The sequence below is a fragment of the Nanorana parkeri genome, unplaced genomic scaffold (assembly GCF_000935625.1).
Source record: "Nanorana parkeri isolate BGI_ZX_2015 unplaced genomic scaffold, ASM93562v1 scaffold483, whole genome shotgun sequence".
Lineage (NCBI taxonomy): Eukaryota > Metazoa > Chordata > Amphibia > Anura > Dicroglossidae > Nanorana > Nanorana parkeri.
Window position 1 is genome coordinate 1,090,354 of NW_017306751.1, and position 17,532 is coordinate 1,107,885.

At 41.8% G+C, this 17,532-nt stretch overlaps 1 protein-coding gene across 1 annotated transcript in view; it reads left to right on the forward strand.

Annotated features, from left to right (window-relative positions):
• Positions 1 to 17,532, forward strand: part of LOC108790580 (cytochrome P450 3A9-like) — a 36,804-nt gene that overhangs the window by 18,463 nt on the left and 809 nt on the right. Inside the window, exons 8-12 of the mRNA XM_018560881.1 lie at positions 4,533 to 4,660; positions 8,208 to 8,283; positions 10,364 to 10,524; positions 13,428 to 13,654; positions 16,506 to 16,668. Coding sequence (XP_018416383.1) covers positions 4,533 to 4,660; positions 8,208 to 8,283; positions 10,364 to 10,524; positions 13,428 to 13,654; positions 16,506 to 16,668 — 755 coding nt within the window. The remainder of the gene's footprint in view (positions 1 to 4,532; positions 4,661 to 8,207; positions 8,284 to 10,363; positions 10,525 to 13,427; positions 13,655 to 16,505; positions 16,669 to 17,532) is intronic.

Consider the following 17,532-nt stretch of genomic DNA (forward strand, 5'->3'; position numbering starts at 1 on the left):
TCCCTTTAGCAGGGCTTAAAACTAGGTAAATACAACTTCAGATGAACAACAACTGCCACAATTCTCAACTTATCTGTATCAATCGCAGGGGTCCTCACACTATGTCAGTACTTGGCACTCTTGTCAGTGACTTGTGTCCTATAACTTCCCCGCATTAAAATAGTGAGGCATTTTGCAAATGTCCCATGGCATCCTTACATCAAAATGGCAGCACTATAGTGATTCCTGTTATAGACAGGAATTGCATCCCTTCAGCCACACCTCTTGATATCACTTCCTGTTTGATCGCTATAAAGCTGGAAGGTTCTCAGAGAGAGGGTTATCGTGTTTTAGAGCTATCCACAGTGTGTTCCAGTTGCTAACCATGTGATTCTGGTTACCTTACCTTTACTACGTTTATTGACTCTGATCCTTTTGTGCCTGACCTGACCTTATTCTTCGTTTTACTATGAATATTGGATTAACCCTTTTGTACCACGTGAATATTAGATTAACCCTTTTGTACCACATATTTGGAATCTGTGCCTGATTCATCTCTTGAGTACGCTATCCCAAGGTGTGTGCCCCTGCTATTCGGCTCTGCATATCCAATTACTGACAACAACACATGACATATTGAACCGGGTCATTATTTGTTTTACAAACATAAATCCAAAATGGAGAAGTCGTGTGATAAACTAAGTACACCCTTTCTGCTTCCATAGGGATTAAGAATTAGCTAGGTGCTGTCCTTGATCAGTTGACAATCAGCAGGTGTGACCATCTCTATAAAAGCTGGAGTTTTAACAGTTTGCTGGTCTGGAACATTCTGGTATGTATTAACAATACCACGGAGGCAAGACATCAGCAATGATCTTAGCCTAAGATTCTTAGGGATGCAATTGCTGCTGCCCATTCAGCTGGGAAGGGTTGTAAGGCTATTTCCAGACATATTAAGGTCCATCATTCTACAGTGAGGTAGATTATTCACAAGTAGAAAACATTCAAGACAGTTGACAATCTTCCCAGGAGTGGACATCCCAGCAAATTTACCCCATGGGTAGACCATGCAATGGTCTCAGGCCTCAGTTAGCATGTTAAATGTTAAAGTTCATGACAGTTCAATTAGAAAAAGACTGAACAAGTATGGTATGTTTGGAAGGGTTGCCAGGAGAAAGCCTATTATCTCTAAAAAGAACATGACAGCAAGGCTTAGGTTTGCATAGTTGCATTTGAATATTCCACAAGACTTCTTGAAAAATGTATTTTGGACAGACGAGACCAAAATGGTGATGTGTGGTCTTAATGCACAGCGCCACGGTTGGTAAAAATCAAGCACACCATATCAGCACAAACACCTCATACCAACTGTCAAGCACAGTGATGAAGGGGTGATGATTTGGGCTTGTTTTGCAGTCACGGGTCCTGATCACCTTGCAGTCATTTGGATTAGGGATGCATTGTGTCGATACCAAGTATTTGGGGAGTACTCGTACTTGTCCAAATGCTCCTGATGCTTATGCCAATACCGGAACTTCCGGTATCAGGAAGCCGTGTGGCGAGTTATTTCATGTTGCCCAGCTTCCTGATTGGCTGGGAAGCCGGCTTCATGCACTTGGTGACGAAGGAGCATGGAGCCGGCTTCCTGATATGTCCGGAAGCTGGCCAATCAGGAAGCTGGGCGGAAAGTCTTTACCTGACTCAATACTTCCTCGTCACCTGGAGATGAGGGAGCATGGAGACAGCTTTCTGGCTAATTAGGAAGCCGGGCAGCGAGTCATTACACACTGCCCGGCTTCCTTAAAGGGACTTCCGGTATCAGTATTTGGTATCGGTGAGTACCAAAAGACTGGTATCGGTGCATCTCTAATTAAGTCAACTCCTCTATACACCAAAGTATTCTAGAGTCAAATGTGAGGCCATCTGTCTGACAGATAAAGCTTGGCTGAAGCTGCAACATGCAACAGGACAAAGATCCCAAGCACACCAGTACAAGCACTAAGAACTACAAAAGAATAGCTGAAAAAGAAAAGAATCAAGGTGTTACAATGGCCCAGTCAAAGTACAGACCTCAGCCCGACTGAAATCCTATGGTGAGACCTTAAGAGAGCTGTGCATAAACAAATGCCCTTAGGCCCCATTCACACCTGACCGTTTTGTAGCGCGTTCTACGCTCGACGAACGCTCTACAAAACGGTCCAAAATATAAATAGTATTACAGTCAATGGTCTCGTTCCCACCTGTCCGTATTTCCGCCCGTCCCGAACGCACTACAAAACGGCCCACGCCTCAAAAGGTCCCGGGACTACTTTGGGCCGTTTTGTAGGGCGTTTTCCATTTGGATACTGCCAAGTAGCCTTTGGAATCGCGCGACAGTCGCGCGACTTTTTTACCGCGAATCGCGGTAAAAAAAACGCGTGACGGTCCGCGACAGACGCGCATATTACAATAGGCCTAGGTGTGAATGGGGCCTTAAACCTCAATGAAGCGAAACAACGTTGTAAAGAAGAGTAGACCAAAATTCCTCTACAGCAATGTGAGAGAAAGATGAAGTCATACAGGAAACAATTATTTCAAACTTTTGCTGCTAAAGATGGTTCTATAAGCTATTGAATCATAATTTGTACTTAGTTTTTCCGCACACGGCTTCTCCATTTTGGCTTCATGTTTGTAAAATAAATAATGACACGGTGTAATATGTTATGTGTTGTTGTTCATCTGAGGTTGTATTCATCTAATTTTAAGACCTGCTAAGGACCAAATTATTTTTGTATTATGTCCTGATACATAAAACCATAGAATTCAAAGAGGGTGTACTTTCTTTTTCACATCACTGTATATAAACAATGTGCATAAAAAGCCTAAAATGCTTAGTTGAATGACATAGGTAATTGATTTGTTCTAAGTCTATTTTATAGCACTATAAATAACACATTGGGGTTCATTTATAAAAGTTCACCAGTCAGGTGCCCTTTGCATTGCACTAGCACCTCTAGATGGCACTAACGAGTATACAAATTTACTATACTCATCAGCACCATCTAGGGGGGCTAGTAAAATGCAAATGGCATCAGTACTTTGTAAATGAACCCTACCGTGTAACACCAATGATAATTACCTGTTAGAATAAATAAACAATTTACACTGCACGAGACGCTATTTATAAACTATAATATTGTTGGAAGAATATGTTAAGTGTAATTTATGGGCCGTTTTGTAGGGCGTTTTCCATTTGGATACTGCCAAGTAGCCTTTGGAATCGCGCGACAGTCGCGCGACTTTTTTACCGCGAATCGCGGTAAAAAAAACGCGTGACGGTCCGCGACAGACGCGCATATTACAATAGGCCTAGGTGTGAATGGGGCCTTAAACCTCAATGAAGCGAAACAACGTTGTAAAGAAGAGTAGACCAAAATTCCTCTACAGCAATGTGAGAGAAAGATGAAGTCATACAGGAAACAATTATTTCAAACTTTTGCTGCTAAAGATGGTTCTATAAGCTATTGAATCATAATTTGTACTTAGTTTTTCCGCACACGGCTTCTCCATTTTGGCTTCATGTTTGTAAAATAAATAATGACACGGTGTAATATGTTATGTGTTGTTGTTCATCTGAGGTTGTATTCATCTAATTTTAAGACCTGCTAAGGACCAAATTATTTTTGTATTATGTCCTGATACATAAAACCATAGAATTCAAAGAGGGTGTACTTTCTTTTTCACATCACTGTATATAAACAATGTGCATAAAAAGCCTAAAATGCTTAGTTGAATGACATAGGTAATTGATTTGTTCTAAGTCTATTTTATAGCACTATAAATAACACATTGGGGTTCATTTATAAAAGTTCACCAGTCAGGTGCCCTTTGCATTGCACTAGCACCTCTAGATGGCACTAACGAGTATACAAATTTACTATACTCATCAGCACCATCTAGGGGGGCTAGTAAAATGCAAATGGCATCAGTACTTTGTAAATGAACCCTACCGTGTAACACCAATGATAATTACCTGTTAGAATAAATAAACAATTTACACTGCACGAGACGCTATTTATAAACTATAATATTGTTGGAAGAATATGTTAAGTGTAATTTAGCAAGTAATCCATAGGTTGATTAAATTTCATTATTTTTTGTAAACATTTGAATTACAGTTGATTTCACAAGGTAGTATGCAATAATTACAATAAACACTTATAAACATACTGGGGGCGAATTTATCAAAACTGGAACGGACAAAATCTGGAGCAGCTGCCCATGGCAACCAATCAGCTTATGTCTTCAGTTTGTTCAGTTAAGATTTGAAAATGAAAGACTGCTCCAGTTTTGATAAATCATCCCCCCCTCCCAGTATCTTCACCTTCTGACTAAAATCAAGTGTGCAGTCTTCATACAGTGTCCCTAAACTGCTATGAATAAGTTCATATTAATCAAGCAAATTATACAAAAAGTGCACATTTGTGTTATGCCTAACAACTTTGGAATACAGAAAGTCTGTTGTACTAAAAAAAAAAAATGTTCCTGGAGTAACATGACTATTTTGCTTTCAGTCCTTTTTCCATTCCTTCGTCCTGTCCTGGAGTGGATGAACGTCTCCTTGTTTCCAAAAGACTTTATACATTTCTACATGAATGCTATTACCAGTTTCAAGGAGAAACGTCAGAATGAAGACCACTCAGTAAGTCCACTCCTCAACACAAGAAGTCTACTAGGATGATCAGTGCCATGATTTTATGATAACTATATGGCTATACACAAGCCGATTTTTTTGAAGAATTAAAGTGCAACTAGAGGCACAAGAAAAGATGCAGTCTTTATATAACAATATGCTATATGAATGTATTGCTTGTTGATCCTGCCGCCCAGTAGAACTGATATTTTCCTATTCCTGTAACAGGTCAAGCTATCCAGCAAAAGTGGCAGTTACAGAAGTTCACAGTCTCCGCATTTAAATGGTCAATCTAAAAGCATGAGCTTTGACTGCAGCAGATTTGATCAATGTGCATTCATAAAACATGAACGCACACCAAATGAAAAACCTTTTACAACTTTGCAGTATTTCCAAAGCAAAAAGGGAGCAATTTACACAAATGTATTTGTGACTACATCCACTTTAACAAATTGCGGAATCTAAGATGTGCCACACGCCCAAAAAACGTAATTAAAGTATAGAGGGCGTACAATAACAAGGCTTTTGGAAATGCCCCCCCACCCCCATATAACCTTAACAGTGATTCCTTGCCGCTCCTCTACAGCCTGCACTACAATTGGCAGTGTTGGCAACCTCTGTCATCTTACAGTGGATGCTTACCAATTGGCTGCCAGAGCCCAGCATTGTCACAGGGCCATTTTTCAGTATTCAGCGCTGCAGTACTTTGACTGACATTTATTCCGTCATGCAACGCTGTACTGAAATTAATTTTATACCATTTTTTGGGGACAGATAGAGCTTTATTTTGGTGGTATTTAATCACCACTGGGGTTTTTATTTTTTACTATAATTAGGAAAAATTAAAGAAAATTTTGAAAAAAAAAAGTTAGGGGACTACAATTGCGCCTCTGAGGCCTGTTGCCTCAGTCATGGCCTCGATTTGCCCCATTAAAACCATCATGGAGACAGCAAATTCCTCCTTGCTATAGCAGTAAGAATTAGTTACCCCTGGTGAGGCAATAGACACATTAGAAGAGGACAGCAAGCCATAAGGGAAGTTAACACACATTCCACCGTCTGTCGGCTTTACACAAATTAACAGAGTATGGCTGCCAGGAGTCTGTTTTAGAGGGGCCCTTTGCCAGCGACAGATGGCATACGTAAAGGGTTTAACCTCATTTTTGGCATAGATGCCCAATTAAGCCGTGCATTCAGGATTGCTTGAAGGTTGGAGACATAAGGACTTTATTCAACTACTTTATTCAACTTCAACTGGTGGGGTACACCACTAACAACCTTAGATTATTCAGAATGTGAATCAATCCCCACTATATGAATGCAGTCTTAATGGGTTTCTCTGTGATAACCCCGGGGTCAAAACTGCCCCGGACTTTCTACTTCTTTTCTGTTGAATCGGTACACTCTCGAGCTCGGGATATGAGAATTAACCCAAACAAAAAGGTGTGTGGTATCAGTATCAAATTTATTTGGAGCATTCGTGAATTATATTGAATAAACAAAGGGCGGTGGTTAAGCATTAACCAATGTAATGTTTGGGGATATTAGCACAATGGTGAGCGCTAAGTGACCACTCCTGAAGCTGACTTTAACATAAAAGGACAGTCTTTATTCATTCAAAAGGTCAACAGTCCATAAACTTCACAACATAACTTGCTTTTCTTCATCATAAACAAAGCATAACAGTTCCTTGGACTCTCATAAACACATCATGTTTTGGTCTCACCGACATCGGGCTGTCCCATACACTCCCAGTGCTATAGTCCCAGGACTTTCCCTGGAAATACAGTCCTCAGCAGCTTCCCTCCGCTCCAAGACTTTTAGCATTCACCCCTCGTGGGCCACTGTCTCTCTGTCTCCCCGACAGGTATCTCAGGGTCATCGACCCTCTGGACCTCCCCAGCCTTCCTGGCTGTGTCCCTTGTGCTCATGCACGCAGCAGAGTCTACCCGTGGTCGTGTGCTTCCTGCACACCCACAACTCTCCTCTAAAGCACTGGGCTGGCTTCCTAATAAGGCTGCTCTCAGCCACCTGTTCAGCCCAACCTGGCAACTGGCAACACCTGGCCCCAGGACTGGAGATCCCATCCCACTTTAGTCCGGAAATCCTGGAAGAACTGAACAGCCAGTTCCTCCTCTGCAGAGGTATTTACATTGTGGAACCTCTTAGCCCCTCTAACGGAGTGTTCTTGGGAGTAATGTTGCCAAATCACATTGTGGCATTGCCACACCCTTCTACACCAATCACAAATAAGAAAAGCATAGCTACTGCTGCATACAAAATCAAAACTTAGCTAGATAACGATGCACATTAATTTCCTGTTACATCGTGTTTTTTCCAGTAATTCAAAACTGTAAAAGGTTGTTAAAGCTTAAACAAGTACTCTTAACTTGAGACAAAAACTATTGCTAATGTTAAATTCACTTTATCTCTTCAAGTCTTTAAGACAATTTTCGATCCATTTACAGCCTGAATTTTCGAAACCTGTATATATTAATTTACACATTAGCCATCTGTGGGGAACTGTGTCAAACAGTTTTTGCACAGCCCAAGTATACTATATCTACAGGTACTCCTTTTTTCTTGGTTTTTGCTTAATTCCACATTAAGCCCTCATTCACACCGGTAACGGCTGACCCGTACAGATCAGTGCTGCATGCTCGGCCGCATCGGGCAGCTCCAGGGAAGGACAGGGGCTGCGTGTTATTATACGCAGCAGGTCGTCCTTCTCTATGAGAGTACGTGGCCATACACCGCCTTAAGCTCACCCGACCTGCACGTCCTGTCTCATAGAGAAGGACGGGCTGCTGCGTACAAATCACACGCAGCACCTGCCTTTCCCGGGAGCTGCCCGATACGGCCATGCACGCAACACGGATCTGTATGGGCCGGACGTTACCTGTGTAAATGAGGGCTTAATGAAAATTCCATTGCTGACTGTTTTCGGGAAATACTTGCTGACAAAGTAATGCAATTGCTGACCAACAAAAAGAAAGTTAGGTCTCTTTATCAGCATAGTTGTTACAGGAACTCAGAAAGTATTAAAGTTGTTGGATCAACATGTCAGCTAGAAAGAGAGGTCAACAAAAACAGCTTACCTACTTCATTCAGTACAGGTTTCCATAAGGGTCCATTTACACACGTGCTTCAATGTCTGCTTGTTAACGAGCTTTAACACACATGCAGAGGTTTTTAATGGTTCACATTTATAGAGCACATTGACACCCATTGGCCCCAAAAAAGTTTTTGTCCATTTTTTTCACCTGTCAATGCGCATTTTAATATGAAAGACAATGCCTGTCAATATGCAATGTAAACGTGAATTCACCCTTAAAGATTTCTCTCTCTTCCGAATGGTATAGGCAAAAAACAAAATTAGACACAGGAACGACTCAGTATTTGTATATAAATGAAGTATTCTGCATGATGTTTGACGTTATGGTGGGGGTAGAGAATGGCATTAAAATATATATATTTTTTTTATAATCTGCCACTGTCCTACATTATATAATGTGACATATGTCATGACGTCTGCTTGTTATGTTTTAATCAACAGGGACGTGTGGACTTCCTACAGCTCATGCTGGATTCTAGGACAGAAGACATTAATGGTCTGAAGAAAGAACAAAAAGGTAAACAGACTTATATTAATAGGCTTACTTTTCATTTACATGAACATTTGCATTTTTTTTGCAACACTTGTATGAAAACAATTTGAATTCTTACATTTTTACATACTTTTTGTTTTCAATTTTTTGATATGTTTTTTTTTCTGTACCTTTCATCACTACCTTCATATCAGGGTATCTGGTTTCTTAGGCTGACCAAGTTCTTATTTAACATCTGTGAAGTTAACTACAATTGCCTCTCTTTTCAAAACAACCCTCCAATCATCTAACCTCCTAACAACTGCTGTTGTGACATGTGTATATATTAAAGTGCAGATTGTAAATATATGGGAGACAAGGTTTCCTGGGAGGTGAGGTTAACATCACCTTTCCAAAATACACTAAGGCCTAGTACACACAGGTTGTATTAGAGCAATGTGACCAGCAAGCTGTTACAAGTTTTTAGCTGCTTTCTTGAACCCTGTAAAGCTGTTTAATTCCAGCTTGGAAACGTTAACACAGATCTTTGTATTAGTGCTGGTTGTCTTTTAACAAGCTCCTAGCAGGCTTTAGCAAGCTTCTAAGTAGCATCGAAGCTTGTCAAAAGCCTGCTGAAGCCTGCTTGCAACTTGTTTTAGGGAGGAACTCTAGGAATTTGAAAAATAAACCCTTGCAGTAGAGCTACCCCCGCACTGCAAGAGTTAACTGCTTATTTTGTCTACGGAGCAAAAATAAGGACAATATACTTACTTGATGCTTGGTCCTGCCTGGCTGCTAGACCAGTCCATGCATTTTCTTCTTCCCTAGGCTCCGGTTATTTAAGGACTCATGACGTCATTACGTCTATTACCGTGTATTAGATGTGAGGATGCCGAGGAACATACAGCTGGAGTGGAGGGGTAGAGAGGGGAGTGGTCACTGCCGTAGGACCGAGGATCAGGTGAGTATATCTTCTTTATTATCGCCCCAGAGAAAAATGAGCAGTTAACCCTTGCAGTGCAGGGGTAGCCCAACTGCAAGGGTTAACTTTTTAGATTCCGGGAGACCTTCTTTAACCACTTGCCGTCCGCCCGTTGTAAAAGAACGGACGGACGGCACTGCAGCATTGGTGGGTTGCCGTCTGCAGATGGCATTTTTTTCCTGCTCGCGCGCGCCTGCTAGGGCAGAAAAGACCCGACCAATGCAAACACCCGTTACCGGGTGTTTCACATATAGACGGTCGGCGGCTCCATAGCCCGCCGATCGTCTATATGTGCTCGTTTTTTCTGCAATCACCTTGAATCCCGGGATCCGCTGCCCCATCTGCGGCCCGGGACCGGCTCGGAGGGCGTCAGGAGGAAAAGATGTCAACTGGTTAAGTGACAACCAGCACACACAAGATTTGTGTTTAACATCCCCAAACTGGAGCAGGAGGGGTGTTAAAGGCTTCAAGAAATGCTTTGTCAAGCTCTGCTGTACACGTTGCTTTTATACAAGCTGAAAATCATAAGTACTAGACTTTGAAGTATCTAAAACAGGCGGTTCCAATCTTCCATACCTGTTATGAAGCACATAAGTGCCTGCAAAATGACAGTTCGGTTTTCAAATAAGAGGTAGTAGGTCTTCCAAGGATACCTTTGATAGATATGACCATCTTAGATCTGTATTGTTAACAGTCTGTCACAGGTCTGCAGACCCTGAAGCCTAAAAAGCACCCAGTTCTCTCCAATCTAAAGCTGGCCATACACTAGTAGATTTCTGAAAGAATGTGTGTAGGAAAGATCTTTCTGTACCACCCAATAATGCCATCAGACACTTGACGAATGTTGACTGAAATTGTGTTTGATTTTAAAGTTTGATTTTGAAATGAATGGAGTTTCCAGAACAAAAGCAACATTCACTCTTAGAATTTTGTTAGTTGGAAAACAAATTTCCATCCTGCTCCCTCGAGTTTCTTCATCACTACGGTCGAAACCCAATTGCCAATTTGACGCCATTGACTTAAAGTTCTTTTGAAAATCTAAGCAGTGTATGGCCAGCTTAAGAATATGAGGACTTGCTGTAGTTATTGCTAATAAAGACATATTTATCTGTGCTCTAACAAGCCTTGAATCCATCTTTACAGCACTGACCGATTCGGAAATAATGGCTCAATCTGTTTTCTTTATATTCGCTGGATATGAGACCACTAGTTCAACACTGACCAATCTATTTTATAACCTGGCAACACATCCTGATGTACAACAAAAACTTCAGGAGGAAGTTGACTTATATCTGCCCAACAAGGTAAGAATCTCCCTCATGATAAGCAGCTTTACATCTGTAATTTACAAGAAACAGATGAGCTCAGAGGATCAGGTGAATATAACTTTCTTTTACCCTATGCAAAAACAAGCAGTTAAACCTAGCAATGTGGGGGCCCACTGCAAGGGTTAATAACATTTTTTAACTGAAGTTCTGCTTTAAGATAAGCTCAAGTTAGGTGAGTATAGACAGGGATCAGTTAAGTGCCACAATGTTCAGAGTTTGTGCATCCTTGCATGATTTTTTTACACTAACACATTCAGTAATGTTCATTGGAACCTACATTTTTACTGGGCGTACCTTAATTTTAATATATTTTTATTTAATTTTGCATTTGAAATGTTTTGTATTTTGCTTTTTCTCACAGGGAACTGAATGAGGTACAGATGGACATTATCCAGAGCCAGTTAACTCTGCAGCAATAGATCGGTTTTGATAGCAATCTATTGCTTGCTGTTATTAGCAAGCAGTAATCAAAACTGAAGTGATTGAAACTGGCTGTAGACAGTATAGGGAGGTTGCATTTGTAGGCATGATCTGACTGCTGACAAGCGCAACCCTAAACAGGGACAGTCACATCGAGCAGCCGTTTGCATTCAGACATGTGGAGCAGTATAGAGAAGGTGATACAACTGGGTCAGATAGCTATGAAAGACAATTCCCATGTAACTACAATGTAGAAACATAATAGCTCTATTGTGTTATAGGGTCCTAAGAAAGGCTACTACAGTTAAAAACAGTCTTGGAACAACAGTGGTTAGCTTCTTATAGTGAATTCACACATGTGAAAACTGCCAGACTTGGGAATTCCCCCTTCTTTCTATCTGTTTACCATGGATTCAATGTGCCCATGCTTCACTCCTGCTAGAAAGTTTCACCACATCAGTCCTGATGCCTTCCCCCTTCTCTTGGCACCTCCCCCTTATCCTTCTCTTTTCCTTTCCAGTTTATTTTCTAGCCTTTAAACCCTTTGTCTCCCTTGTCCAACTATGGGCTTGTCCTAGCAGGTATGCAGGCTCTTATAGCACTGGCAGCATTACTGTGTACAATTAAATATGCACTGAGTACTTGTGTCGTAAGCTGAAAGAGAGGGCGATTTCTTTTTTACCGTTTGTAATTTTGTATAACTTCAATAAAAAAAAATTATTGTGAAGAAAGTGGTTGGTCCAGAAAATTCACATAGCCTGTAAAGCTAGCCAGAGATATTATTACGGGTTCACTTCAAACAGAACTTTGTTTTTATTAGATCTGACCACAAAAATATATTTTTTCCCCCTCACAAAATTTGTACATAAATAAACATTGTAAAGTTTAGCTGAATCAATATAACCCATACCAGTAGGCCTTTCCCCATGAATCTGCAGCTCGCTGGGATCTGCAGTCGCCTAAACATTTCTTGATCCTACTCATTACAAGCCAATAACGTTCAAAACAGTAAAGATGAACTCTTGGCAAACAGCTAAATCTGTCATCCAGTCTGCTGAAATGTACACAGCTCTGACAGGCAGTACAGCTTGACTGGTTAACTGAACTTTCTTTTGGAAATAAAGCGAATGATCTTCGGCAGTTAGGAAATAAAGCAAATTAAAACCCCCTTCCCAGCCTGTGACTGGACTGTAACTGAGCAACAGCCACCCATCCCACTGTCCCGTTGCCCTCTTCTGCTATCAGCATGTTTTTTGTTAACACATGCATATGCAACATACCTGACTGCCCCCTTTTGATGTCCCTACCTTTTTCAATCTAAGTTTTGCTGCACAAAAGATTGGTACCAAGCAAAATTCAGGTACTTACAGAAAGGAAGGTACTTATAGAAATGATACTGTTATGGAAAATGGGTTTCTTTATCGTCGATTGAGGGACACAGGACAGTAATCATTTTGGGATGTATGGGTTATACTGCTGCCTTCAGGAGGTTTTGTCAGTGGCAAACAAATGGTAAAACCAGTTTCTTATAACGCTGCCTCCAATCGTCAGGTGTTTTTCCTAGTGTCCTAAGAGGTTGGATGCATTTTCCTCATCTCTGCCATACCAAGGGGTGTATTTACAAACAATCTGCAGAGCCAATCGCCCTGTCAATCTCTGAGAATGTTCATTCTGCGCCAATAGAGGCAAAAACTAAGTTCTTAATATATTTTCTTTCCAGATTGAATGTAACATTCAGAAAATGCCACAGCATGGCCACTACATGGTGCTGAAGAGCATAGGGAATTATTTTTCATGCTGCTCAGCTCCATCTTATGTACTGCTTGCTCATTAAATTGAGACATGAGGGCAGGCTTATAAAGGGGCTGACCAATTTTTCTTGTTTGGCAGCATCTACACCTCTGGAAGGTGGCAATTTAACTCGTATATCCAAGTCCCTCAATGGACTTCAACAAACAGACATAACAATAAGAACAAAGATCAGATTTTTATTACAAAACAAATATAATTTTGCATTTCTCAGCCTGAACGTGTTATATTGATCTGTAGGGTAAATAGCATACATCAGTATACATTGGGGGCATTTATCAAAACTGGAGCAGACAGAATCTGGAGTAGTTGCCCATAGCATCCAATCAGCTTCTCTCTTTAGTTTGTTCAGTTAAACGTTGAGAATGAAAGAGAGAAGCTGATTGGATGCTATGGGCAACTACTCCAGATTCTGTCTGCTCCAGGTTTGATAAATTCCCCTCATTATGATTCTGTCATGGTTCTTGTTCATACACTTCCTGTTGATTTGGGGTGAGAACTGTCCCAGTTTTGTTCTTCTAGAAGTGGTAATTGTTTATGATACAGAGGGCTTTAATAATCTGCATATCATCCAGTTAAAATTTGGATATGCATTAAGTGAAAGTTTTTATTATTTTGCTATGTGTACTTAATTAATGTCACCCTCTCAGGCCAGCCCCACCTATGACATTCTGATGCAAATGGAATATCTGGATATGGTGATTCAGGAAACTCTCCGCATGTACCCTCCTGCAGGAAGAGTGGAAAGGATTTCAAAGCAAACTGTTGAAATCAATGGTGTTACCATACCAAGAGGGATGGTCTGTATGATCCCAGCATATGTGTTGCATAACGATCCAGAATACTGGCCAGAGCCCGAGGAGTTCCGGCCTGAAAGGTAAAGAGATAAAGTTCTTATATTTCTTTCCTTAATAGAATCTTATTTTCCTATTTCCCTCCTTCAAGATAACATTAAGATACTGGATATATATTACAGACAAGACTGAGAATAGTTACAATTACCATTATACATCAAGTAGGCTACTAGAATATACACAGATAGCAGAGATGTTATCTCCAGATGTCACAAAGGCATCTGACTCAATCTTTGGTTCTTCCTTTGGACCACTCTGTGGAGGTTGTTTTGGCACCAGTTTTGTCAAATATGTTAACTGCTATACTGCAACTCACTGCCAAAAGTCATACTGACTGAACTAACTCAGTCAAATATGTGGTCATCTATAAACCTGCACTGGATTATCTTTATTTGAAATTGTTTGTTGCCCATATAAAACTAGTCAGATTCTGATTTTATTTTAGGAAGTAGGACATGTATGCAATCAGCCTATGAGCTTATTCACAAAAAAAAAACTTACTGGTAGAGGATAGAATACATCCTAAACAAAGATAGTAATAATATAATATAGTATGTACTACTTTTAAAGTGACACATAAATCTGGAGGTAAATCTTAAAAATGCATTCATGTACCTTCACTTTTAGAAAAAATTTACCTTATTTGAGTATCACTCAGCTGTAGATCCTCAAATCATCTCTGAATTGGTGCGGATACTGTCCTTCTGGAGGGTGGCTACTTTTGTTCCATTTGATCTCTGTGTGCGTTGTAAAGTAGCCACCACTCCAAGCTCACTCCCGCCATAGACTACAATTTCAATACGAATTAGTACATTTAACTTAGAAGTACAGTGTCGGCACTAATTTAGAGATGATTTGAGGATCTACACCCAAGTGATACACAGTGAAGATACATTTTTATTAATAGTTAAGGAACTTGAAATAGTTTTTAAGTTTTAGCTCCTGAGTTTAATGTCACTTACCATACAGAAGTACCATTTCATGAATACCAGATCTCATCAAACATTCTAGGTTTTATTCACATTATAACACTACCACCCTTTAATATCCTGAAAAAAAGACTACTGTAGTCCATAGTAAGTAACCAGATAAGTTACTCAAAGCTTTATGTGCAGCGCCAAAACTGGGGGGTTTGTGCCCCAGGCGCCGCATTGGGGGGGTGCCACTGCCAGGTCTAGGGGGAAGAAATGTTCAAATAAGCTTCCGCTTCCAGCGATCCCTTCTCAGCCGTTCTGTAGCTGCAGCGGCCGGGGTGGAGCGAAGCCGGTTCAGCTGCCTTGGTAAATGCCCGCTTCGGTGATCGGGCTCCTCAGCGGCCACCTGCAGCTTCCTTCAGCTTCCCACTTCAGCTGCCATAGGCTGGGAGGGATGCTGCAGACCTGCCATTGGTTGGCTGAGAGCAGGAGAGCGGGACCTGAAATCGGGACAAGGAGGCGGCTGGAGGCATCACCTTAGAATATGGAGGCAGCGCCGCTGCTCCTCCCACATCACCAGGAGAGGAAGACAGCATGAGGACAGAGCAACTGTGTGATCTGTAAGTCCCTTTTCTGCATCCCACCACTGACATCTGTACTGTGCGTCCCACCACTGACATCTGCACTGTGTGTCACATCTCTGACCTCTGCGCTGTGCGTCACACCGCTGACATCTGTACTGTGTGTCCCACAGCTGGCATCTGTGTGTTCCAGCACTCACATCTGCACTATGCGCCCCACCGCTAATATCTGTACTGTGCATCACACCACTAACATATGTACTGTGCATCCCACAGCTGACATCTGTAATGTGCGTCCCACCGCTGACATCTGTACTGTGCGTCCCACCGCTGACTTCTGTACTGTGCGTCCCACCGCTGACATCTGTATTCTGCATCCCACCCCTGACTTCTGTACAGTGCGTCCCACCACTGGCTTCTGTACTGTGCGTCCCACCTCTGACATCTGTACTGTGCATTGCACCTCTGACATCTGTACTGTGCGTCCCACCACTGACATTTGTACTGTGCATCACACCGCTGACATCTGTACTGTGCGTCACACCGCTGACATCTGTACTATGCGTCACACCGCTGACCTCTGCACTGTGTGTCACATCTCTGACCTCTGCACTGTGTGTCACATCTCTGACCTCTGTGTCACACCGCTGACCTCTGTACTGTGTGTCACACTTCTGACCTCTGCACACTGCGTCACACCGCCGACTTCTGCACTGTGCTTCACACCGCTGACATCTGTACTGTGCATCACACTGCTGACCCCTGTACTCTGCGTCACATCACTGACCTCTGTACTGTGTGTCACACCGCTGATGGTATTCTGCATTGCTGTATGATGTATTGCTGAGATTTGTACTCCTCTATAGCTGATGGTATTCTGCATTTCTGTATAATGTATTGCTGGGATTAGTAGTCCTCTATAGCTGATGGTATTCTGCATTGCTATATAATGTATTGTTGGGATTTGTAGTCCTCTATAGCTGATGGTATTCTGCATTCCTGTGTAATATATTGCCGGGATTTGTTGTTCTCTGTAGCCGGAGGGACAATAGAAGAATTAACAAAGGAGCACCGGAGAAAGAGGCGATTTGAAGCCTCACCTCTGCGGTGGATCAGGAGGGGCATTGCCACAACAAAAGAAGAAGAAGAGAGGAGAGAAGTATGGGGTGGAGGCGGAGGGGGGGGGGGCAACTCTGAGTCTTTGCCCCAGGTGATGGAATGTCTAGCTTCGCCTCTGTTTATGTGCATAGCGTGCCTGTTAGAGTGTAGTTTAGAACATGAAAGGAGGCTTATTACTGTGTGCAACATCTCTACTTTGCATTTCCTTGTTTTGAATAATCTCCATATTTTTAATTAGGCATTAATGTCTTTTCCTACAGGTTTAGCAAGGAAAACAGAGAAAATCATACTCCATACACCTTCCTGCCCTTTGGAGATGGACCTCGAAACTGCATTGGAATGAGATTTGCTATGCTGAGCATGAAAGTAGCAACGGCTGCCATCCTCCAGCACTTCATTTGTCGACCCTGTAAAGACACTCTGGTTAGCTAACTCCCTATACTTGTTATAAAGATAGCATTATCCATCTCTATCTAATGATTTACATATCATGCAGTCAAAAGGAAGCAGTTGAAGTATTATCATCCGTTTAGTTCAACTGTAAGGATGTGTTGTTTTAGATAGAATAGGAGAGGTCTAGGACCCGTTTTGTGTTTTTATTTATGTATGTTTCAGTTGGGCAGATCTCCCCTCACATTCTCTGTAGGGCCAGGTTTTTGCTGCTATCTAAATCCCTGTTGGGGACTCAGCAACAAGAGCATTGATTTAATAGCATGGGGAAGGCTTATAAAAGTTATTTTGCTGTTTGTGTTCCTATTCTCTCTGACTTCCTGTGCTGTAACTAGAAATTAAAGTGTGGGAAAATCTCCCAAACTAGGGGTCGATAAACAGAGCCCCCCTCCCTTGCTTCCTAGGCTCCGCTGCCCCTCTTGTGGGCCTAGGACCGGCACCACGGGTGTCGGCGGGTAGCAGAGAGAGAGATCAGCGAACATCCATTCACTGATCTTCTCCCTGCTGAACGAAGCAGGAAGCATTGCTGATTGCATCATTCCCGGCTTCTCAGCTGTCATACCCTGGCTAGAAAAGCCGGGAAAGAAGCTGATCAAACACTATCTGTATTTGATCAGCTTCTTTAAAGTGCAAAGGTGACATTAGGGGTCCCCTTATAGACCCCTAATGTCACCTTAAAGATTACCTGCCATCTTCAATGTGCTATCACATTAGGGGGCTTGTAAAAAAAAATAAAAAATAAAGTTTAAAAATAAAATAAATGTAAAAAGTCCCCTGTCCCCGCAAACGCGTGCATACAAATGCAAACGTGTCGGGTGCGCCTACATACGAAAATGA